We start from the raw sequence: 25,545 nt of genomic DNA, 5'->3' as shown, positions 1-25,545 counted from the left end.
TGACCTGCGTTGTCCCGAACTGCATGCTGGGATATGTATGACAAACACCAGGAGCCCTTTAAAATTTGTCGTTCACCGTTTTAATTGCAGTCTGACTTTTATAATCTTCAAATGTGAATTAAAAAGCGGTTCCATTGCTTTGAGCACGGCGGAAACTACAAGCAAATTAGTAAACAAACAACATACGGAAGGTTTATGCCACAACAAAGGAAGCACATTACAGTAAATCACACTACAAGACCTGGTAAAAAGAGGAAAAATGATTTACAAAAGCATTTTCAGAATAGCTTCTTACCCATTTATCACTGAGTTAACAGTTAAAAATAATAGATCATTGAAATATATGAAATGGCTCAAATAAATTGTTGCTGAATTAATTTAACCATACATCCCACATGAGAAAGTTTAGGTGTATTCTGTGCAAATATACTGTATATTTAGGGCATTTACACATTGCTTATGTAGAGAGTTAATTGCTCAATATCCGTTTTTCTCTCTCTCTAATCACCCTGTTGAACTAGAAGATATTTGATTATATACATTATATACAAACATGCACTGTCATATTTGCATACCACCATACAGTATATGGTTTTGCTTGTGCTTGCATTACCGAGTCCTTACATTGTAAACTGCTCTTACATACTGTAGAAGCTTGAACAAGAAAGCAATTTGATCTCTTGAGATGAAGACCCCTTTACATTTGCTTTTGAGCAGATTGTATCTTAATTCAGCTGGATAACATTTGTAAACGGTGTTAGTACAGTACAAACTTCTGGTGTTCACACTAAAATTAAATTACTGTCCTTCACTTGCAATGGCACACTATACATTTTTTTCTACTATCATCATATCTACTTTAATATAACCTCTGGCTTTCAAGAAACTTGCAAACCATATTGATTATATGCAACTTGTTGTTTTATATTTATGCAAATACTTTTCTCTTTGCCAAATGAGCTCTTCACAAACATGTTAGTCTCTATAAAGTAGGGATGGGCATTTTAAGTGTGTCTGTTTTCAAGTACTTGCATTACATCATGATCAAGTACATGAGTACTCATAATAAAATAAAATTAAAAAATGTAGCGTATGTATAAGGGCTAAAATTACAGGTAGTGGTTAGGGTTAGCCTACTTTTCTGCACTGTATAGACTGTAGAGAATAAAGTTTTATAATTGCACTACACATTCATTTCATTTATTTTTCAAAATACATCACTCTAATGCCTGGTCCCCATCATGTCTGTAAAAATAGCTTCAATGATGGCTGACTAAAACAGTTTGTGGCTGTGAAGATCTCTTATTTTTGCTATCTGGATGTGTGCAAATATAGATATAGCAGTTACACCACTGTGTCCCATCCAAAAACTTTTAATGTACAACAGGTTCAATTCACGTTTGTATTTATGATGTATATGTTTTTTTTGACAAAGTAAATTAAAAAAATGCCATTTCTCTGTATGCTGAACAATGTCCAACTCAAGTTTTCAAGTACACTTGCCCATCCCTACTAAGAAGCCTTAGGCAATGGCTCCAAAATACAGCTTGAAGATTTTGCATTTAGAAAACTTTGTGAAAAACAATATTTGTTTCTATGTGCTTCCATGTAAGTTGGCTGTCATATACTGTGTTTGGCCTTATCTGCACCAAACATGGTGAAATCTTTTAAACAAATTTAGATTTCAGTGTGAAATCACCAGAATACGAGGCAAGACCACCTAATTTCTGAGTCCAGTAGACCATATCAATTGTTGACTAGCAGATCCCAAATATTCTAGGGCTGAGTATGACAAGTACAAGCTGAGATTAAGTGGCATTCCTTTTTAGAAACAGCGGGAATTATAAATGGACACAACAGACAAATGAAGTTGTAGCAATGAGTGGTAATCATCATAAAAAAAGAGGAAGTAAAAGAGGAGAATCCGAGACACTCTGAAGACACAAATTAGAACACAGAAATGTGGAAGTATGTCCTTGACGATGGCTTGCTTCTATCCCCCATTTTGCAAAATGTGCTGAAATTACTCAAGGTTTTTACACTTATTTGAGATATCAAAGTGTCTTGAATTCTTCTGTCTTTTAGTCCTCCCGTGTCTTTCTTCACCTGAACTGTTTTTGCCTTATGTAGCTCTTCTTCTTTGTTGTTTTTTCAATGATCAGAAAATGATGCTTCGTCCACCTCACGTCCGTGTTTTTTCTGACACAATGGGGAATATGCAGGAATAAAGGATGTCCACTGTTCAAAACGTTAAAATTGGAAAATACAGTGTTTTTTTTTTTTTTTTTTTACAGAATTAATACACAGAACAGTATGTAGTCACGTCCATATTCATTCCCCGTCAGCTACGTAGCAAACTGCTGATAAAATGCCAGCTTGACCCTCTCAATGTGGTGGCACAGCTTGATGGCCGGTCCCAGCTTCAGGTCCATACACTCTTGCACTGTTGGGAGGTTCAGAAGCAGCAGTGCCTGTCCGTCTATCTCCTATAAAAACATACATCTATATTAGATGCAATTTCTTTTTTTAAAGATTATATTTTGGGCTTTTTTGCCTTTATTTGGATAGGACAGCTTAAGCATGAAAGGGGGAGAGAGAGGGGATGACATTCAGCAAAGAGCCGAGGCCGGAATTGAACCTGCAGCCGCTGCAGCGAGGACACAGCCTCTGTGCATGGGTCACCCACTCTACCAACTGAGCTACCGGGCACCCCTATTAGATGCAATTTCTAAAATTAGGTTTGGCTCGACTATCTATGGCTGGCAAAGTGATGTTTTACAAAAGAAGTGTAAAATGCGCCTGTTGCAGTAAAGCAGACAGAGCTCTCATCCTGAATGGCCGTGAGTACTTCTTACCTGATCCAAGAAAATCCGTGCAAGAGGTGCACAGTCAGTGGTCCTGATGAAGCGCACCACATCAGTAACGCTCCACTCCAGTGGGCTGGTGTCCAAACACAACTTCTGAGGAGGCTCAATCTTTGAGCTCTATAAACACACAGTAATGGTGAGTCAGACAGAGACTCTAAGAGATCTCCCAGCTCAAGTGGAAAGACCCACAGTTTATGCTGAGGAGAATGGCTTTTAGACCTGAACATTTCATAAAAGAAACACTTTTTCAGTCTTGTTGATTTCTCCATAAGCTGTTTAGGTCATGGTGAGAGCATCATTCAAGATGTTATTTAGGTAGGCAGAAAAAGGCAGTAATATTTTATAGAAAAGACAGAGAGGTGGGACTGAGCGTGAAATTAATTTTGTATTAGCTGGAATATTTATTTTATACCTAGTGGTACATAATAGTACAGAGCCCCTATAGGGATATGGGGGAGAAAAAACATAGATATTTTTAAAAAAATAGATGGTGAAAAAAACATTTTGATGGTGGAAAAACAGTAAGTATTTCTAACCATCTATTTTTTTCCACCATCTATTTTTTTTCTTTCCCATGTCCCTTGAGCAGCTCTGTATAATAGAGTATTAATCAATGGAATACTTCTAACAGATATACTTCTGTATATCTATAACTAACTCAATCTGTGTTATTTTGAACTTATGAAGAAAACTTAGTTTTTCTTGCATTCCTCTATTGTGAATGAATAGCAGCATAGAGCTGGATAAATGAGACTTTGATTATATTGCACGGGTTGTTTGTGAGTTTGTAAATGGATGTTTTGATATAGTTTTGCTTTTTTTTGAACGTGGCCCCCTATTCTATAATTCATCCAGAGTGTTTGGCATTTTTGGATTCTTCCTTCACAGTGAGGAAAAATAAGTTTTCCTTACAAATTCAAGGTAACACAGGGTGAATAACTGATATCCGAATAGTTATTTTGTGGGTGAAGTATTCCTTTAAAGATAGTCTGGAAAGTAAACACTACTTAAAATGCATTTTAAAACTCTTGGGGAATTTCATTACCTTTGGTGAAGGAGGGTGGTTCTCATCATCAGAAAATGAGGGTGAGCGGGGTTTCCGGCGCCGGCGTGTGGGCCTGGGTGTTGCAGGCGGGGAAGGGGACGGCGTTGTGGGCTGAGACTTCCCCATCGATTGTTCAGAATCATCCTGGAGATCGTCCTGCAGCTCAGAGCCAGAGTCACTCAAGGAATCATCTTCATCCAGGTCTTCTTCCTCCCCACTGCCCTGTGAGCCAAAGACAAGGACAACAAACAGTCCATTAGCACAGATTCAAGTTTAGTGTGATAAAACTTATGCATCGTTGAATATAACGCTTAATCAAAAAAATATGTGTTACCTGTGGAGACCCAGCAGGCGTGTTGTCCACTGAGGCAGAGGAGCGTCTTTTCTTGTGGACAAAGAGCTGCTTCCTCCTCTTCCTCCTCCTCCCTCTTCTCTTCACGCCACCCTCCAGGTTGGAGTGGCCCCCGGGTGGACGGCCAACTCGTTTACTCTTCTTCTTTCCATAGTAATAGGCTAGTGATAAGACAACAGACTTATTGTGAAATAGTGCATTTGACATGCCTGAAAATGTTTAATACATTATTGAGATAGATGGAAATAAATCAATCAAACAGATGAAGACTTTTGTATTTTAAATAAATGTATGCTTTGCACGAGGACAAAATAAATAATCTGTAAAAACATGTCTGTGGAGGATATGTCCTGTCTGGAGTGATATGAAAACAGAGACAAAAGAGAAAGTATAATCACTTGTGGGTTGCTTTCAAATTGCATCAGTTTCATAACCCCGACAGAGCAGCGCAGATTCAAATTAAACATATCAACAAATCTGTGATTCGATATAGTTCAGCAGAAGATGAAAGAGGCCAATTCTGACTCATATTTCCAGCAAACCATACATTCATTGCCTAGGAAGTTTTTTTTACAATTTCTAAATTGCAAATATAATCCCTCTGCATCACAGAAATTCTGTGTATTCATCAAGGGAGCATTTATGCACCTGCTGATCATTTCTATTCATGAGGAACACAAAGGAAAAGCATTATATGTTTCTTAAAAAGACAAAATTAATGAGCTTTGTGTTAAATTAGAGTAAGTCTGAATAATGTTTAAAATTAAGGTCAAAAAATGAAAAGCAAAGAGAGAAAAGAGAGATTTCTAATATATTACAATCATAGCAATTAGAGGTTCGTCGTCTGCTTTGACAATAAAGCAGCCACCTCAGATCGTCTGATTAATAATTTGAAGTCTCAATAATCAGCAGTCTCTGGTTCTGTAAACCACCTACTGTATTTGGTCTTGGTGAGGACAGAACAATTCTCCGAGCAGCGCTCCAGAACCATACGAGGTCCAAATAGGTTTGGGCAGCACTCTAGCTTGATACAGGTTTTCCTGCAGAAGTCTGCGACACGGTCTGCAGTTCGGACTATTTCCACAGTGGCCCGGTAACTCTTTCCCTTGTACCTGACATCGTAAGAAAAGCAAGATTGAACAGTTGATGAATTGTGATAAATTGTTCATACTTCCATTACAGTGGGTTAAAAAATTTTTTAGCTTCCTTATCGGGACAACATTCAAAACCTTTAATCTTGGACACATCCCTGATAGATTAAGTAAAGATGATACCTATCCCATAAAGATTTTTCTGGCAGCAAGTAAAAAGGCCATTACAAAATACTGGCTTCAGAAAAACTACCCTGCTGTTGGCCTTTCTCTCAACTTTGTTTAACACTTACATGTCCTAGAACAGATGATCAGTTTTTCTCCCAAAGAATTGGGATGAAAAACAAGTGTGGAAACATGGTGTGTTGATTGAGCCAATGAGACATGACCTCATACTTATTCTTTTTTTTCTATTTGCTCTGCTCTTTATCTTTTGTTTTTAATGGTTCTAAAGAAAAGGTATATAAAAGTTGGATAAAAAAAAAAGAGTTACATTCTCAAAAACACAATTAACAATTGTATCTAACTCTTCTCTCTCACTAAAGCTCCTATTATGTTAATGTTTGATATAACAAGGTTGCAACAACCAGAAAGGCTTCTCTTTAAAGTAACCCAGAAGCTCTCAGCTAAATCATTGCTTTAATAAAGTATCAGGAGCTTGAGCTGGGCTCTGGTGTGCAGATATTTATTTCCACTTGTGCATTCAAGTACACGTTTAATCCAGCATGCGTCCTAAAATAGGCCAGCTGTGAACACTCCTGTTATTCCTGCAGGTTTTCTACAGAGTGGAGAATTTTGAGTTGAGGATTAAATGGTGCTTCCCCTCACTTGGCTTTGAGTGTCTCTCCATGGCCTTGCCAGCGGCTCTCCTGGTCCAGCTGCAGCTCCCTCAGCACACGGCTGGGCTTGTACGCCGAGTTTATCAGCAGAGTCAATACCTGGATACAAGACATGCAGAGGATTGAAACACTTGCAGGTTATCTGCAGGTTGTAGAGTTATGTCTTTTATACTTAAAACGGTAGTAGGTATAGTATTTTAATGTCAGACAGTTACCATTCATTTTGAGACACAACTTGTATGACTTTTGACTGTCAGTGGATTATCAGCCTTAACTGACTTTTATGCTGTGTGCGATTTTGTGAGCTAGAGGACATCAGACATCTCCAACATGATTTAATTTCTTGTGATTAAATATTTAAATGAATTTTGAACAATTATAAGTATATAGCCATGCAAGCAGCTCTGTGGCAAACCAGTGCTTTGAGCTAAATGCTTACTACAGCATGCTAACACGCTCACAACGGCAATGCTAACATGCTAATGTTTGACAGATATAATTTGTGTCATGTTCACCGTCTTAGTTTTGCGTGTTAGCATGCTAACGTTTGGGAATTAGCACTAAACATTAAGTACAGTTGAGACAGATGAGATTTCCATTAGATCTGCAGCTATGAACCAAAGAATTGGAAAAATTAAAATTTTGACTTCACACTATATTTGACTATGGGTTCCTTGAAGCTCACAATTCATCCTCTATGAGCAATGAATGTCTATATCAAACGTCATAACAATCAGCTCAATAGTGTCAGACCCAACAGCTGGCAATGCCATCTATGGTGTCACACCCCTAGCATGAAAAAAAACCCAAAGGTGAACATATCACAAAGAAACCACCCTGTTTATATTAAAAGGGACAGTTCACCCCAAAAATCCAACACAGCCTACATATTTTTCCTCACCTGTATTGCTATTTCTACTATCTGCTGCTAGCTCACCTCGCACCGCTGAGATAGCTAATGTGACAGCTCAGCCGAGGAGGACGTCATTAATGTTTTCATCTCGGTTGTCATGAGCACAAGCCTCTCATTTGTGAGTAGATGCACGCTTTCTTCTGTGCGGTGATATGGTTGTCAGGTGTACTTTGGCCATCTACTTCCATTATATTCGAGAGAAGTACAACATCTCTACGGCCAATATTTTCAACACTGGTAACTCACACCAAAACAATCTCGACTGATAAATAGCACTACTGGTAAGATAAGAAATATGTATTTTTTTATATTGGGGTCCCTAAAAGGACTCAGAGACAGTACATTTTTGTGTTACTCATACAGTAAACAGCTGGACCAGCACCCCTCACCTCTTTGAGCACGAGAACGCAGTTTCCTGGCCCAATGAACTGAGGAAGTTCTGCAATGCGTCCCTTGTTCAGGTAAGGGCCAGAGAAACAGCGGTGGTTGAAGTAGATCTTGGGACAGCAGTATTTCCCATTCCCCTGCCCTGTGCATGGACATGAAATGAGATACAAATGATAAAACAACCACAGTCTACAGAGATAGTCTGTGGGACAATGTCACAGTTTGAAATCCTTCAATGGGACCTGAGACATGATACCACTCACCTGTCTCTGACTGGTTGGCCATCTGCTGTTTGACCGCGTCAGGTGATGATGACTTGGGTGGAGTTCGGCTGTCAAGTGATGAAAACTGAGTCAGATGTTGAAAGGCAATAGCAACTGATTTCATTTAAACCAATAAACCAGTCGACACCCCCACCCTCGTCTTATACTCACTGTTTTTCAGGCTGCACGACAGCAATCTTCCTCTCTTTTTCAACTGAAAAACAACAATAGACTAATGTGTTCCCAGTTCCACTATTACATTATGCCACTACTTTGGAGGTCAGAGTATAAAAACAGGCTGTGTTATGTTTGCTACAGCATCAGTAACAGTTTTGTTAAAGCAGATGTGTGAGGAGAATGAGACTACCCTCATGCTGTATACCTGAGGGTTTGATGGGGAAGATGAGTGGATAGCCGTTTGTCTCACACCAGCTGACAGGGAAGATGTCGAGGGAGTCCACATGAACTATCAGCTCTGGCATGGGCTGCTTTAGTCCTGTACAAACATCATACAGACACAGAGCTATTAGACAACCACGGACAGTGAGAAGACATAATAACATCACAGACAACATTCTTACCCTGACAGAGATGCCTAATTCAGCCAGAGCAACTGGAAGTGACATACTTAACTCCAGTGTTAAAAGAACAGTGATTTAAGCTATGATTACATTTGATCACATTTTATTAGTTGACATTTTTGAGTTCTGTTATTTTGTTGATGTTGATAACTACTGCTCATATATCTTTACACTACTTATTTTCTCATATTTTCTTTTATCTGTTGTCTTTCAATGTTCAATGTGTCAATGTTTGTGTGCAATGAAATGTGTTCTATAAATAAAATTGCCATTGATAAACAAATGTCACACTCGTAAAAATTACTTTGGGGTTGTCTATGTACTTGTTTGCAAGTAGTGTTGTAGTACACACACACACACACACACACACACACACCTTTTAATTGTGCACTTATATATGCCTACACTTAATAATAAATGAAAATGTTGTATCTGCAGTGTGTTTACACCGATGTGTCCCATATTAAGCAAAGCACAAATGTCACATAATGTTTCAAATGATTTACTACTACTCGCAGGTTCATTTGTGATGAAACATCTTATAACATATGCAGTAAAAATGCTAATTTGACAACCCAGTTTATAGAGACATGTCCATTTATGAAGCTTTCATTAAAAAAATAAAACACTTCTGCATAAATAGCACAGGCGCACCACTTGTCCCTGCCTGAGACTGTTTATGCAGAAGTGTTTTAAATAGTAAGGTTTTAGCAAAAGTGCATGTGCCTGGGAAGAAGTGAGCATACGACTGGATAAAAGAGATCTGGATTACACTGCACGAGTTGTAGAAGAGTTTGTAAAGGGTTGAGAGAAACAACATTTTCTTTTCAAATTCAGCTTAACATGGATGACTAATTGATAAATATATGATAATTAGAGGGGTGGATTATTCTTTAACCGTGTCTAAAGGCCCTGAAAAACCATAAATGTATTATTATTATACAGCTTCTTAACATAACAGATGCAAGGGAGATGCCAATATCAATCAAATCTGTTCAAGTTTTTGAGAGCTACTCCTTACTACTTCCTTATCTCTTGACTTTTGGTAGTACCTTTTTAAAGAGTTTGTATGTGCTTGAAAAATAGCAGATTATTAGGTTGCTATGTCTGAAATGTAAAACAATTAACTTCTGCCTTTTTAACAGACTGCATAATGCAGCCATGATCTCGTGTATGAACTCATGTAAAATACTAAAATCTGTTTCTCATATTCCTGCATTTTCCATATAACATAATAAAGTAACCATTGAAATAGGGAGCCAGCAAATTCAGATTAGATCCACACAGACTAATGCTCTACAAGTCATTTAAATGTTACGTCTGTGCTGTGGGACTGCACAGAATATACACGTTAATTTTCTACTTCCATCCACTAAAATAAACACATTCTTTCAGTAGCCCCACTCACCTTCCAGGCTGAGCCAAATGTATTGACCTTTGACCCTGGTGACAGTTGCCACGTGAATGTTCTCGGGTGACAGCAGGTTGACAGCCTCCAGTTTCATGGCCTCTTTGAAGCTGTGGTCGCACTGCTCCTGACAGGTAAACAGAGAGGGGGAAAACTACATGTGAGAAGTGCTTCACAGCAAAGTGTTGTGTGACTAGAAAAAGCCTGAGTGAGACACCTGTTTACAACAACAAAGGTATCATCACTGGCATTCTATTATGCTGTCTGTCAAATGGGTAAAATAAAATTTCCTACACTCTGTCATACATGATGTTTATGTTAGGATAAAAACATCTCAGGCCGTGTTGAATAGCAAAATATGAAAGCTATTTCCTCCAAAGTGTAATGGTTACAATGCTGCAAACCAAGGTGACAATATGCTCACTGTAGAGTAGCACTGATCTGAGCAATGTTCAACCTCTGTTCACCAACCAGCTCATTGTGCATCAAACCCACACAGGTGACAAGCAGTTTACACAAGAAGTGGGCAAAAGATACATTATGTATAACACTTTGTAGGCTGCTACCGTACAATGCTTTCAGAAGAATATTGTCAATTTCAGTCTCAAGCTGAACCTGTACACAGTAAACAGCGGATTTGTTTCAATTAAAAAAGGGTTCTACAGTAGCCTAGATTGCCTCTTTGGATAATACAACCCAAGTAATGAAAAGGAGGTTTTTAGCTCTGAGTCTGTTGCGCAAAAATTAACTCACTGGGGGGCTTCCGCATCCTGTGTGAACCCGGTGTAAGTCTGCTGATCTGTTGGTGTGTCAGCACGCGAGTTGCTGGACATCAGACAACCGTTAACAGTGAACTTAACAGGGGTATAACAAAGGTTGACTTACTGTTGGGAAGCAATGTTGAGGAGCTGCCTCGGCCTCACACTGCTTCAGGTAATCTGCCCAGTCAAAGTCCGGACCTTGGTAACCTGTACACGATTAAATAAAGAAAGAAGGGAGAAAGAATGGACATTAAGAGAGAAGCAAGTGCAGATAAAGGAAACAAACAAAGACAGGGAGACACAGGAAAGAAAGCATGAGTAATCCAATCACTGCCATTCCTCCCTTTCTGATATCACTGATAGCTGATAAGGTGAGTGGTTATAGAAAAGAATGACATCTGACAGAGCAGACCTGGTGGAGGGCTGACAGTGAGTCCATTTTTGAGGCTCCACTGAGTAGGGAAGATTCCTGGACTGTCTCTGTGACACAGGAAGGACCTAACAGCACTCTCGGACTCCTCAATACCACAAAGGTCGTCCATCTTCACAAGGAAGTACTGCTCATTGAACACCTGAAGCAGAGAGGAGGTCATTTTAGGACACTTCTAGACATTCTGTAAATGTTTTTACCATTTGTTTTGTTTCACCTAGTCGCACTAATGACTTTGTAAAGCAGGGAGATATACTGGAGTGTGTGATTAATTAGCAAAACTCAAAAGGAAATAGCTCCAACCATGTCTGTGGTCTTTGAAGACTCTGGGGTGATCATTAGCAACTTAGCTACAGCCTTAACTAACCAAAGACAGTGTGGTAATGAAGACAAAAATCATAAACAATTACAGCCAATAAACAGCAAACAGGAAAAAAACATTGCAGCACAGGAGAGACAGATTTGATAGGAAAGTCTGTTACCTTGGTGACAGTGGCAGGCCTGATGGAAATAGGAGCAGCAGGGTCAACAGCCTCCAGTTTCATTCCTTCCTTGAAACAATGAGCAGCGATGGCAGGCTGATCCTGAGAAAAACAAAATTTTCAAAAGCTCAGCTCTTCGTTTCAGCGTCCACTCCAGAGGAAAACAACTCACAACTCTTAGCTCAACGCATACTAATAAAATCTTAATGAGCAGATACGCAATAAAGAAGTGATATGTTTGTGCCAATGAGAGGAAATAAGAGCACAGTTGGCAGTACCTTACTGAACTCTGCAGTCAGAGCTTCATCCTGAGGCAGGTCACTGATCCTCTGCCTCACCTCCTCCCACTCTCCCTCTGTCCGCAGCGGCAACAAGTCTGCAAACAAATACACACAAATCAGCTGCTGAGGAGCTAAACCCTGACCTCCTGATGACTGGGGTATGTATTGTTTATCTAAAATATATTTAATGAAAAGGTGAGACCTACTTCGAATTGAGTTTTACACTGCACGCTTCTTCTTTAAAGGTAAACTATGCAGGATTGTCGGTTACTGTTTGTAAACACTCGCCATCAAAAGTGAAAGTACAAGCCAACCCCAGATTCACTCTCGATTGACGTTTCGCCTCACTACATTTGTGTTCTTTAGGCGCTGTATCTCTTGGATCCCTGCTACTTACTGTCTGGCACCTGGTCGCTACATTTTTATAAAGCTCCAACCTCACCTGCGTGTTGTTAGCAGCTGGGGGCTACACATCTATAAAGGTCCCGAACACAGAAAATAAGAAGAAAATATGAAAATACAGGCTCTGCAGATAAATACACCACCACACACTTCTAATGGGTCACGAGTGATGATTTCAAAAGGATTACTTCTGTATTAGTCTATACTTTTTTTTGTTCTGGATTTCCAATTAGGTCACCCACAATAATTATACAAGCAAATAAAAAAAAAAACAGTGTTGTCCTCCAAAATTTTGCAACCCCAGAACACATTAACTTCTTACTACACTGCACTACAGTGGGTTCCAGACGGCCTTATAAACAAGATGATATTCTGAATTCATTAGGCTGAACTTCGGTTGTTGCATTTAACTACATACAAAAAAGCATTTTATCCTCCATATTCTTCAGTTAAACAATAAAATACACGTAAAACAAAATGCTATAATTACTTTAACACTATATTTTTTTTTTCAAAAACAGTTTAATCCACCACTTCTGCTCACTACATTCTGCTGTTAATTTGCAAATGCAGCATATCCAGGTATAACCCCTTGGTATGAAACACACACATTTGCAATTTTAGCAATAAGCGCCTGGCATTAAATACCAATAATGCTTTAACTGTAGTGGTAGCAGAAGGTAGATCAGCTGTGTCAGGAGAGAGATGAAGCCTCCGGTGCTTTTTCCATCTTGCATATTAACAAACTTTATTCACTTGAAGAGCATTAGCAGATCGTGTTCCCAAAAACAAAGATCTATTTAATCCTGCATGAAAAATAAATTTCAAGGTCTACTGATACCATCACACTTTGAATATTGGTTCCTTGTTTTTCAACGCTACACACTCGTGAAAGTGTTACAAAAAAGTTAATAAAACTCACATAATGTGACAAATGAAGAAAACTGATTCGTAATACAACATTAGCTCTGACAGAGTGATTCCAAATGACACAGTGTGATAGGAAATCACTGGATTGCATTATTTCATTAGACATGCATCCAGTCAATGATTGCCATGTGAATTCTACTTGTGTCCTTCCATCAAAAACTATTACTTATACCTGCTTTGGCAGTAAACCTCAAGATCTAGAAATCTTTTTCCCTTTATTTTCTTTTGTTTGTAAGTTTTTAAAAAATCTGACCTGTGTCAGTGGCACTGACCTGAGGGAGGCCTGAGGGTGCAGCCGTGCTCTTTGGCCCAGCCGGGTGGGTGAAGGCGTGGGTGGAGGTAAAAGAGCCAGAGGGTTGCGGGCGTGTCTGGGAGGCCCTCTGTGCCTACCAGGCGCAGCTTCAGCCTTCCCCCGACATTCTCCTCCACCTCAGCAGCCCAGGCAATCCCCTGGTCAACACTGTCCTGGAGCTCCACATAGCAGCCTGCGCACAGGAGCTCCACTGGGTCTCTACCACGCTGAGGCTGTGGGGTGGTGGTGAGAGGTGGTAAAAGAGGAGCTTACAGCACACACACTTACACAAACACATACGAACACACGCCTAGGCAAGGCGAGGAATTTGTAATGGTGGAGAACGCACTGCATGACTAAGTGGCAGAACTGAAGCACAGTCACTGAAAGCTAAATAATGGCTCTAAAGAATTTCACAGACTGTTCCTGCAGCAGCACAACCCTTGTGCTGTAAACAAAAGCTCACAGCCTTTTTTTTTTCTTTGGAAAACCTGGGACATCAAGCAGGGAAACATGTCAAGACTTCATAACAGCTAAACAGACTTATTTAGTTCACATTTATTCTGTCGGACATTTTGAGTGTCAAGGTTTTTTTGCCATGTCTTGCGAATTCAAAACGGGCAAACCGAACAAACCAAGTGCTTGGAGATTTAAATTTACACTATAAAGGAGCAAACAACAGTAAAAGAAAATGTAACAGTTATACAGTTGACAGTTGTGTGTGTGTGTGTGTGTGAGTGTGAGTGTGTGTGTGTGTGTGTGTGTGTGTGTGTGTGTGTGTGAAGACTGCAGAGGCATGATTCTGATCACCTGAGGGTATAAACTGTCAACTTGGTGTTTTTAGAGGCATTTGTCTTTTATTAATTTATTTATGTTTACTGATGCTTGCACTTTACTGTTTGCACTTGATAGGTTTCTATTCTATTCTATTCCTGTTCTATAAAGTCAGATGGATTCCCACCACTTGTAGAATAAAGGGGACACTCAGGGCAACCTCAACAGTCATATATACTGCAAAATGTGATTTTATAGTGGTTAGATTAATCTGATCAGTACTGATAGAGGAAATTGTTCCTGGCACAGAGAGACTTGAGAGAATGACGAAAGCTGATGCCACACCCTGAGTGTGAGGAGTTTGTAAAAAGGACAGCTTCTCTGTTCCCTGACTTACCAATTCCAGCAGGTTGGCAGGCACGCTGCAATCCTCAGCCAGGGCCTTTTCCAGCAGAGCCTCCCAGTCCTGGTGCTTCTCACGCACACCTGAAGCAGATCATACAGTGATGAGTTTAATATCAAAACAAGCGGGTGTGCTCAGGATCACTCATACACTCCTCTGGCTGGTCACCCTGAGTCACAGCATCAGCCATAAATTAAAGATCAAATATGGGAATTCAGTCAAAGATAACAGATTATTACATCTGATAGGTGTTTTTCATCATACTGTAACAACTTCATCTTTGTAATCTAATTATTTTCATGCAGCTACCACAAATTGAATAGTCAAATTTAATATTTCAGTTATAAAATAAATCAAATATTTGTTTCACCAGGTTAGCATATCTAGGCAATAAGAGTGCTAATTATTTTGAATTAATTAGAGATAATCAGAGGGAAAGTGTTAAATTGCTTTAGCACCATGCCAATTTTTCTGACAAAACTATTTCTCCTGAAGCTAGAATATCAGAGGTGTAATACAACTTGGGAGGATGTGGCAGCACTGCGTCAGTAGAACAGAAATATTCATTCCTCTTTGCTATGCTGAACAAAAGTGCGCTTACTTATTTGGGTTACAGTTTTAAACAGCAGTTCGACAGCATACGTACACAAACGTGTGCTCTGTCCACTGCTCACCTGTCCCCAAATCACTGAGGAATGTAACTTTTCACATCTGAAGCTTCTACTGAGGTTTTCGAATGAAGCTTTGAATGTCTGTCACCATATTTCATTACATCAACACCCTAAGAAAAAAAAGGTCCTGAAACAGAATGCTCAGTTTGAATGAAGTGAATCCTAGAATTAAGTGCGTTGGTGTTTTTTATTTTGTCTTTTTTTTAATAGACTTTCATTAAGGAATACATTTAATTCATGGTGCTGTTATATCACTGCTACACCCTGCATTAATACAGTTGCATACCTCCCTTTGTGGTTTTTTTTTTTACCACAGTGAAAGTGTTGTTTTTCAAGGCTGACCACCAAAACTTATGGATCGAACAAAATTCCATCCATCCTTGATCAATAAATTTGGACTTTTAGACTTTACAACCCTCTGGCGTTACTGGAAATATTTAGATCACACGAGTCAGTAACAATCCTACGCAGCCACCACTGAAATCTAGTTCTACAAATAGTATAACACCAATAATATTAGTGAAGCTTAATCTCTATCTGCAGCTGTGCAGAAATGCTTTGTTTAACCTGAATAAATGGAAGGAAAACAAAAACAAAACAAAACAAAAAAAGCTGCACAGCATTCAAATGTTGATTTAAAATTCATATGGCGACATTATGAATGAAGCTTCAAACTATTTGGTACAACCCAACTAAAGTTACACTACAGATGTATGAAATTAACGTCTGCAATTTATCATCGAAAGTAACTGAGTTTCACTTACAAAATAAAATGATTACTATCTGTCACAAGACCAACTTTTCATAGCTGTTTTTTTAAATAAGATCATTTAGCTCTCCAGGAAAGACAGACACCATGCAACTTTTTAAGCATCTACAGGCAGATCCCTCACCCTCAGGGGCCCTCATTGTCTTCCCATGCTGGCGGCTCCAGCCCACCGGGTGGAGGTCTGCGGTCATGATGTCACACCAGAAGTCTGCACGCCGGTCATCCTGGTATCCCTCGTAGCGTAGCAGCAGCAGCTGGCCACATGTGGTGATGATGTTGGCCACCCAGTAAGGGCTGTCGGCCTCTGAGCGCACACACACCTCCAGCTTCATGCCTGGAGTCAGTCCTGTCTGTAGGCCCTGGTCCACCTGACAGAACAGAGATACATGTTACATGTACAAGAAAATTAACTAAAAATTAGTAAATAAATAAATTAATCAACCAAATTAATCAAAAAAGGAAATGTCCCGGAAAAGGTGCTTTAAAATCATACGAATATTGTTACATAATTTTAAATATGTAGCTATGGTAATTATAAATATAGTTTTTCCTTGCTTTTTTTTTCCTTTTTCCCTTGGCATTTTCCTTTTAGCTTTTTTTAAAAAGTAATTTTCAAAATCTACAAATTTCTAGCAATATGTGGAATATTTCTTGCCAAGTTGTTCATTGCCTTTTCCTCCAATTTGCTTAGGGTTCAAAGTTTTAAATACTTGTGAAAAGCATCTAAGAGCAGCACAAGAAAAGTGATCGAGAAAAGTCGCTCAAGGTTTCAAAGGGTTAAATTGACTGGTACATGAATTTGTCTTCTGCAGCTTGTTATACAGAAAAGTATTTGCAAAAGTGCACAAAGAAAAGACTATTTTTAATTTACTGGCCTTCTAAAGTTAAATCTGACTGCAAGCATGCAGATAAGTGTCTCGTGTTAAACATGTTATTTATAGAAGCTTTGTTACTAATGGTGATGCCACATTGACTTCTGTGTTAATGCTGTTGATTACTTTATGACTGGATGCTTCTACGGCTTTTTCTAGGGCTTTATTCGCCGACACATGCCACAAATTTGAGTCATACTTTCAGATTTAAACTAGCAGTTTCTCAAAACTTAGTAAGAGCTTGACACAGATGTTAAGTAATTGTTTAAAAATAGCTGGCACAAGCTTGTCCTGTGATGTGTGTTATCTGTGAAGGTTGTCATCACCCACATGTTTGAAGGCGTGATGTGGCACGGACACGGCTCCAGTCTCCTCCAGGTAGTCATCCCAGTTAAAGTCAGACGCATCTTGAGCAGAGTCTCTGTCTGGAACACGTACACAACACATTTCTCTTTACCAACCCGCCCTCCAAAATATTATCTCACTCATTTCACGCAGCTGTTCACAGAGTAGTTCTTACCAGACTCCGGCGACTCCTGACTCATGCTGCTGCCCCCTCAAGGCCGAGACAAGGAGCTCTACGGAGGAGCAGAGGAGGAGGATTATTATCCAGCAAGAGTAAATGAACGCGCACCGGTCCAAAACTCTGGTGACACAGAGAAGAAAGGATAGACATGCAGCTATTGCAGTAATCTGTAGCACACTATGGAGTGCCTCATCAAATCACTGTCCGTAGATCTCAACGTCCCTAAATAATCTGTGCAATCACTTCTGTTTGCAGCAACTATAGGATTAATGACATGAGTGATGCAGCTGGCTTGTAACAGCCCGCTCAGCAGTTCGCAAGCCAAACTGGTTTAGCTGAAGTTACACAAAAGAGCTGGAAAGGGAGACTATCATATGCAAACTGCACCACCTAAGACACATGACATCTATCAGTTTATAATGTGTCAGCTGACAGCTACAGATAATACCAATATTGTTGCACAAGTTTGTTCATTAGGATGAACCATCTTTCGTGGGGGTCTCGTCATACATGCAAAAAGAAATGAATCACTAGAGACGAAACAGACATTGCAGTAATGAAAAGACAAAAACAAACAAACCAAAAAAACAAAACAATAATCAACAATTCTGAAGGAAGAGTAAATGAGCACAACCACTTGATGGCCACAGAGAGGCCGTAAACACATGCTTGCCCGGAAAAAATATAATAGACAAATAGAAATATACACACAGAATATACAGATTTAAGACTTTTCAAGACATTTTAATGCAACTCCGAAAGAACAACATTGCAAGATGAAGGCACAGCAAAGTTTTTTGGCCAGTGGCGATTTTGTGTTTCTCACTCTGCATGTTGGATTCCACTCACTTAATTCCTTTTGTGAGTTTGAGAAACTTTTTGCTGAGAAGTGCGCTGAGCCTTAAATGCACTGCCTTGTAGCGAGTTCAGTCGAGCCCCTAAATCTTGCTTAAATGAGCAGTTCATTTTATCCAGGCTACAGTGACAGCTAGCTAGCAGACAGTGACCTCTCTACACTGAGCATCTTGACCAGAAATACAACATTAGTGTTGTTGGCTCCACTATCCTGATCTGCGTGACATTAATCCTGGGGCAATCAGTAAATCATTAAGACAGAAAATTGACTCACAACATCACACCTCCCACATCTTAGCATTTTAAGTGCATTAAATGCCAATAGGCATTTTGAAATATATTTCAAAATGAAATACGTATTATTGGTCGTAATTCAAATTAACTGACATTTAAATAAATATAAAAGCAACCATGACCTGAACGAGCAAGCAGAGCAACCTGCAACATTAGGTCAAGTCACGAAAGGCATAATTTAATAGCCATAATTTACAAACCCTGTTTCAAGGCTAAAATTATTTGCAAAGATGGTTCTGGTCTCCATCAATACAAAATAGGAGAAGTGGTGAATAAAATCACAAATTACATCCTGCACAGTTGCCATTCATTTGGGTGGCACAGACTACCACCTAAGTAACACACCAGATGGTACGTGAACGCCGGGAAATATATTATACTAATCTTATCCTCTACTTGTGAAACGCATTTGGGCTTATTTGTTTAAAGCCGTGTACCTTTTCCTGCCCCTGTGTGAAGCTTTCAAACGGCCCCCTGACATGAATGTGGACACACGCATCAAGCTTTGACACATCAAACTGACCCGCACCGTTGTGAAAAGCAGATGGAAATAAGTTGATACAACAAGAGAGATGGCATGAATGAGAAAGGACGGAGTGCTGGGCGTGACGACAGTGGAGAGAGCGGTGTATGGGATGCTGAGGGTAGCTGCTCTGTCACGGCAGCTCCATTCAGCCGGCCTGTCAGGCCCGTCTTTGTCATGTCTGACGTCTCTATTAAAACCAGGGCCGCCATCAGAAACCACCCCCTCCTGGTGAGCGGACTGCCACCGCGACCCCCGTGCTCCACCAGGATCAGCGCCACCTTTCACCCGCGACCTTGCCCCAGACTCCCTCTGTCTTTCTCCCCCCTCTGACAAACACACCAGAGGGCTTATTGTCCCGGGGGGTCACACTCCTGACACAAGAGTGGAAAAAAAAAGAGCAGTAGAGACAGGAGTAGAAATACAGCCCTAAAGTTAAGAAGCTGTATGCTAACACCTGATGTTGAGCTTATGGATACTTGATAATTTACGAGCTCATGGTGGAATTATCAGCTGATTTTGTTTATATTTCTGATACATCGACCTAGAAACTCCTGGGAAATTTGATTTCATGGCTATGTATGTGAATGTTTCTGTTACAAGTAAAATATGATGAAACTCTGTCATTCTCAGAAGATGAAATAGTGTATATACACACACTCTAAGAGGGCTATTGATTGCAACACCTCTGAGAACTATCATTTGAAATGTACAAAGACAGGCTTTCAGTATCTGCTTTTACTGGTCTGCCTGAGCTGTATGTTTCTGCAGCACTTAACTTCGCACAACAGCACGGCCTCAGCACACAGGAAGAAAAGCAACTTCCCCTTTTTCATATAACGCAAGTGGTCTGCGTGGACGGCAGCAAGCAGCAGTCTGCCTGAATCGTTGTGCACCACCCGAGACTCTGACTGAACCTGAGAGGGAAAGGGCCAAATGTGCACACACCCACGCAAACACGCACAATAACAAGCACTCGCAGACAACTGAGATCCACAGTACATCCTCTTACCAAGTACTTACTGAATCATATTCTCATCAGCACTTAGCATGCGATTGAGCATTTCTAAACAAGCCTTCCTGAACCTCCGAGGTCCACGGGTGGAAAAAATGCAACCGGACAAAATAACGAGTGGTTAGCTTCTGCAGCAAATAAAATTCAATAAAAAAAGAAAGAAACAAGCTGCTGAAACATTTCCCAAACACTTTTCAATGGCATCTGCAGACCACCAGTATGACATTACTCTATCAGCAGCAATGTAGCAGAAAATCAGCATGTCCTCCTGTTGGTGACCATATTCCAACATAACCAAAAAGTATTTTCAGAAGAGAACTTATTTTTCTTGATTACAATTTGCATTAATTTTTTAACAATGGCGCGTGTAATGAATTTGTTTAACTGAAACACTTAAATGTTCATTTCAACCCAAGTTCAAATGGTTGAGTCATGCAATTAATTTTGGTTTTGTGGTGCCAGTTTTTGACATATCAGTGTCTGAAATTTCTGCTTTCACCCACGTACAGCAGAGGGGATTGAAACTGTGTTTGTGGTTCTCAAATAATTGAAAAGTTACATATATAAATTCAACAGCAACATTTCTTTGTCATGGGCGGATTATAAGACAAAGGGCCCCTTGGCATACATATGCAAAAGGCCCCACCGCGTCTCCTACACAAGAGCAAAACACTCAGACTTTGTAATGGCTCTGCCTTTTTGAGTTGTTTTTTGTTTCTTTGTAGTCATTTTGAGTCTCTCTTAGGGGTGCAACGGTATAAGATTTTCACTGCATGACAACAACCTACGAAAATACCACGGTTTTACAACACTACAGTATTTGAGTTATCACTTAAAATATTTTTTGGGTTGAACAAACACTTATTTATAATTAAAACTTTTTGAAAAAAAATGAAGTATTTGTAAAAGACAGTTGAGCAGGAAACTAGATGCGCATGCACAGGTGAGATTGTCTGTTCAGTGGCATTTTTTAAATACTGCAGATAAGCAAATTCACACAGTATGATAACCGTTAATTTTCATAAAAGTGTTTGGTATCACAGTATATTGCAGAAACCCTGGTCTCTTTGTAGCTGTTTTGTCCCTTTTAGTAGTATTTTCTGTCTCTGCAGTTCCTCTGCATTTCTTTGTGGGCATTTTGAGTCTCTTTCTGTTCAGTAAATGTTATTTTGAGTGACTCTGTTTTTAAGCCTCCTGTGGACAGGTGTGAATGAGCATTTCGCTACAGACACTACACACGGCGCATCTGTTTTTTGTGCAAAACTGTACAATTCTAATGCAACTGTGATGTCCACTTCAAATTGACTTAACTAAACTACTGCTTCTGCCCAGCAGGCCCGTTGATTAGGTACTGCATCCATGCTGCTTCCAGAAACTCTGCTCACAAAAGTCTTTATCAATCAACTCTGTTATCAGTTTTCACAGGAAATATTTCTTATGTAGAAATTAGTTTCAATGGAAACTGATTACAGTGAAGTCTGTAGATTATCTTGCTTAGCATTCAATGCTGAACACCACAAAAAAAAATTAAACTCACCTCTGTTATTTTGGGGTGAGGACAGACATCTCATGGACTTATGTCTTAAGTAGGGTTCCAGCAATGTACCAGTTTCAAGGTTTACCATGCAATGAGAGCTGACGGTTATCATACAGTGTACATTTACTTATCTATGGTGTTGAAAAAACACAGTTAGACTGAGAATTTATCCTGTGCATCTCCTTCACTGCCTCATTTTACATACTTCAGGGTTCCCACACATTTTCATCGACAAAATTTCAAAACTTTTCCATGACTCTTCAAGACCGATAAAAACACTGGGGTTTTTTTTGCCCCACTTATCATACCCACATATCAAACTCTATTCACACGTCATTTTAGCTAGCTGGTATTTATGAAGTGAGAGACAAAACATGGGGGAAAAACATGGAGAAATGAAGTGACGGTAAATGCAACATCAGACGTTGATGCTTTTTAGAGCTATGTTATGGTGACAGCTACAGAAAATACATTTTCCATTATTTAACATTATATGGAAAGTTATCCACAGAAGATTACAGCAACAATTTCATTATGCTCAGCAATGACTTTTCCAGGCCTGGAAAATGTGATTGTGATATTGCACGACTTTTTCAGGTTTTCCATGACATGGGAACCCTGAATTAAAAAATGGTCTCAAACTTTAATTACAATAAAGTGCTTGTTCAACCACAAATAACTTCTGTTTTCATTCCTTTAAGGCTAATCGTAACTGATAACAGTAATACCAATTGTGTACCGTATATCCTGATATCATGACACCGTAATATTTTCTAAAATGGTTATCGTATCACAAAAATCTCACTCTTTTTTAAAACCTCAGGGAGCTACTTTTGTTTCATTTGATTTTATTTAAAAAAAAGTTGCTGGGAACTTGCTGCATATGATGCTATAGGCATTTAAACAAAGTTTTATGTTGGAGTTTGTTATATTCCAAATTCTAAATATTGACAGAAAGATTTTTGGAAATCCACATTGGTTCCAAATATCGGTTATCGGTCTCATGAACTTTTAATAATTGGTACCGGTATTAACCCTGAAAAACCAATATTGGTCGACTCCTAGTCAAGAGCACTACAGGCACTTGAGTCTTTTTGTAATTCTGGTAAAATTATGCTTTAAAAAGGCCTTTAAATAACGTTAAAGTAGGTTTACACTCAGTGCCACTCCTGATAATAGTTAGAACCAAACTACTGTGCAGCCCAGAGGAGGTTCTGGTTCCTGTGTTGACCTGCCAAGGCTTTTTATATAACTTTAAACACCCCAAACGTCATTAATAAGGATATTATGTTTGACAACAAAGGGCTTTTTTTCTGAAGACCAAGCTCTATGAGCTGGCCTGCTCAGTAGATGCCCTCAATTTTTGTCAACTGACCGACCTGCTGTAACTTCAGAACAAACAGGGTGCTGAAATACAAAAAAAACCCCACATTTCCTCCACACAGCAACACACATAAATAACAAGGCGGTTTCATTCAGTTGCAGTCATCGTAGCCATTGCATAGCGGCACGTCAACCGGAGCAGCGCTGCCAGCGGATCACTCAAGTTGCACAATGGGGAAGTTAAGCGCCAGAAGAAAAATAAGATTGCTATAAGTCAACGTGGAATATGACAAGAAAATGACAACCTCCTGACTGAGCATCCTCCTGTTCATCAGCTGTTAGGAGCAGACCAATGCGAACAGCGTTTAGATCCAAAATGACTTTATTTAGCTGTTTGGTGAGACAGATCGGCTGAGGTCGTGCAACCTTCATTATGTAATGCTTCGGCATTATAAATATACTGAGTTGGGCTATTCAAGGACAAATCACTGGAAATTTCCACACAATCCTTGAACTGAAACTAGCTTAAGATTGCACTGCTTGCACGGACTAACCGCAGCATTCAGAAACAGAGATGGGCCATTAACGCAATGGCTTTGCAGAGAGAGACTACAGCGCCGACGGTCTAACTTTCACACTGAGGGGAACATGGCAAATACCGACTGGGAGAATTATCAAATTGCTGTCTTGTGAGTAAACACGCGGTCCTGAATGTGCAACGACCGTGTGGGACTCACTGAACACATGGTAAAATCGCCTGTGTCCGAGTCAAGTTACTGAACGTCACGGCTTGAGCAATAAGAGCAGGCTGACGAGCAATAAGGGCGCTTACACTCGACCGAACCCGACTCATCTTTTTGAGAGACGGGAAAAAAGACGAATGCGCCACCACAATACAAAACACCGCTGGCAATTTGTAACTAACAACACACAGTATGTGAATATTTAGTCGCAAAATTCGCCCCTTACCGTTAAGTAGTTTTTCCAAGTCGGTTTTTAGATGCCGTTCCTCTCCGCCTGCTCGCTCACAGCAACGTTAAGTTAACGTGAAGAAACACCGAGAGCACCGGTTAGACGTTTCACAATAAAACCGTCACCAGCGCGGAAGTTCCAACCGTCTCCTAAGCAACGGCTGTTTTATTTCTCAAACTCTCTTTTTTATTAAAGTTTTTAAAACAGTAGCTACATTCAGTGGTAAATACAAAAAGATTATAATGAAAATAATGCGAGAAGTAGGTAAAAAACAAGCAGACAAAAATAAATTAAATACACATGTACGATATACACCTATGAACAAACACAGGGGTTACCTACATTGTTATATAAAAAGCTGTAACATTTGCATGCAAAAATCAGTTTTGGTTAATTTTATTATATATTTTTTAATTTTGATGTTGTTTCAAGAAGGGGTCGACAGATTATCGGCCTGGCCGATTATCGCCGATATTTGGCATTTTAACAGTTAGGGTATCTGCTGGCCTATTGGGGTTTTATTTTATTGATGGCTGATAAAAATTAATTAATTAGAAAGTTCAAAGAAAGTGTCAGCATATGGGGGACTTTTACTTTGTAAAACCCTAGGGAGAATTTTTGATTTCTTTTCTTTTTTTTAATTTAAATTTTTACTTGACTTTAAAGGGAAAAGTATTTAATGTTAAAAGTTTCGGTTTTGCTATCACATTTGCTTAAGGCATTTTAAAAAGTTTTGTTTGGAATTTAATATATATCAAATTCTTAATATTAACAGAAATATTTTCATTTTTGTTATAAATGCATATCGGTTCCAAAGGTTGTCAGCCTAATTAACTACTAATAGTTGGCAGGCTATCGGAATTGGCCCTGAAAACCAATATCGGCTGACCCCTAGTTATAAGATATACACGCCTGCTTTGAGGTGGGGTCCAAGGATACAGATGACCCCTACCCAAGGCCAAGGAGGGCCCATGAAAGGGTATATGATTACCATTTAATGGGTCAAGTACAACAATTAATTTACTGACTCATATCACTGACAATGTGACTGTTTATATAAAAAAAAGAAAAAGTTTTAATTGAAACACCTTTAAACTTGTCATCTGATACCCCAAGCCTGCATTTACTAGGTACTAGTTGTACTACGTACTAGTTTTCATATCTTATAATACTTTGTTTTCTTCAGTGTCTGATTTTACTTGTCTTTTTTTTTGGCCTAGGACACATTTGACCTCTGCTTTTCAGAATTACAGTATATCCAAAATACATGAGAATATATGATTTATAGGATTGTTTTCACAGGACGTATATCACATGTTATCTTATCTGTATAAAATTAGGCCTCATTACATACTGTTCATGCTTGGACAAATTAGGATTTTTGAATTTTGGTAACAAATCAGGTTCTTTGAGTGAAATGTTTTTGCCAAAATGTCTAGTCCAGATGATTGCCACATGAACACACTGAAAAAATAGGTTCTGTCATGTTTCTACCATATTGTTACAGAAGGTGGATTTGTCAGAAATATCAGAAATGTATCTATAAATAACAGAATTTACTGGATAGTATCTATGTATAATTTTAAAAATCAACTCTTTGATTTTCTTGGGCAGCACATATTTGCAAGGAAGAGTAAATGCAGTATTAAATGCCTCACCATAAGGACTCTGGTATGTCCATTCATAT

General features: G+C 39.2%; 1 protein-coding gene across 2 annotated transcripts; it reads right to left on the bottom strand.

Annotated features, from left to right (window-relative positions):
• Nucleotides 1-64: 64 nt before the first annotated feature.
• sfmbt1 (Scm like with four mbt domains 1) lies at nt 65-24,458 on the bottom strand. 2 transcript variants are annotated; one of them, XM_042502718.2, is made up of 21 exons: nt 23,856-24,458; nt 17,334-17,391; nt 17,144-17,238; nt 16,066-16,309; nt 14,496-14,584; nt 13,305-13,557; nt 11,698-11,795; nt 11,420-11,521; nt 10,920-11,079; nt 10,632-10,714; nt 9,747-9,873; nt 8,140-8,253; nt 7,929-7,971; nt 7,758-7,825; nt 7,497-7,636; nt 6,184-6,293; nt 5,201-5,376; nt 4,247-4,425; nt 3,913-4,134; nt 2,856-2,984; nt 65-2,486 (listed from the first exon to the last, which is right to left on the bottom strand). In XM_042502718.2, the coding sequence occupies exons 2-21, from the start codon at nt 17,356-17,358 to the stop codon at nt 2,346-2,348; spliced, it is 2,598 nt and encodes an 865-aa protein (XP_042358652.2). In that variant the 5' UTR covers nt 17,359-17,391; nt 23,856-24,458; the 3' UTR covers nt 65-2,345. The 2 variants fall into 2 exon arrangements, with proteins under 2 accessions (XP_042358652.2, XP_042358660.2); XM_042502726.2 differs by having other exon boundaries at nt 17,334-17,459; nt 23,856-23,955.
• Between the last annotated feature and the right edge of the window lie 1,087 nt (nt 24,459-25,545).

The sequence above is a fragment of the Plectropomus leopardus genome, chromosome 2 (assembly GCF_026936395.1).
Source record: "Plectropomus leopardus strain MGB_pleo_1.0 chromosome 2, ASM2693639v1, whole genome shotgun sequence".
In the NCBI taxonomy this organism is placed as follows: domain Eukaryota; kingdom Metazoa; phylum Chordata; class Actinopteri; order Perciformes; family Serranidae; genus Plectropomus; species Plectropomus leopardus.
The sequence above is the reverse complement of the archived record's forward strand: the minus strand, read 5'-3'. Positions and strand labels throughout refer to the sequence as shown.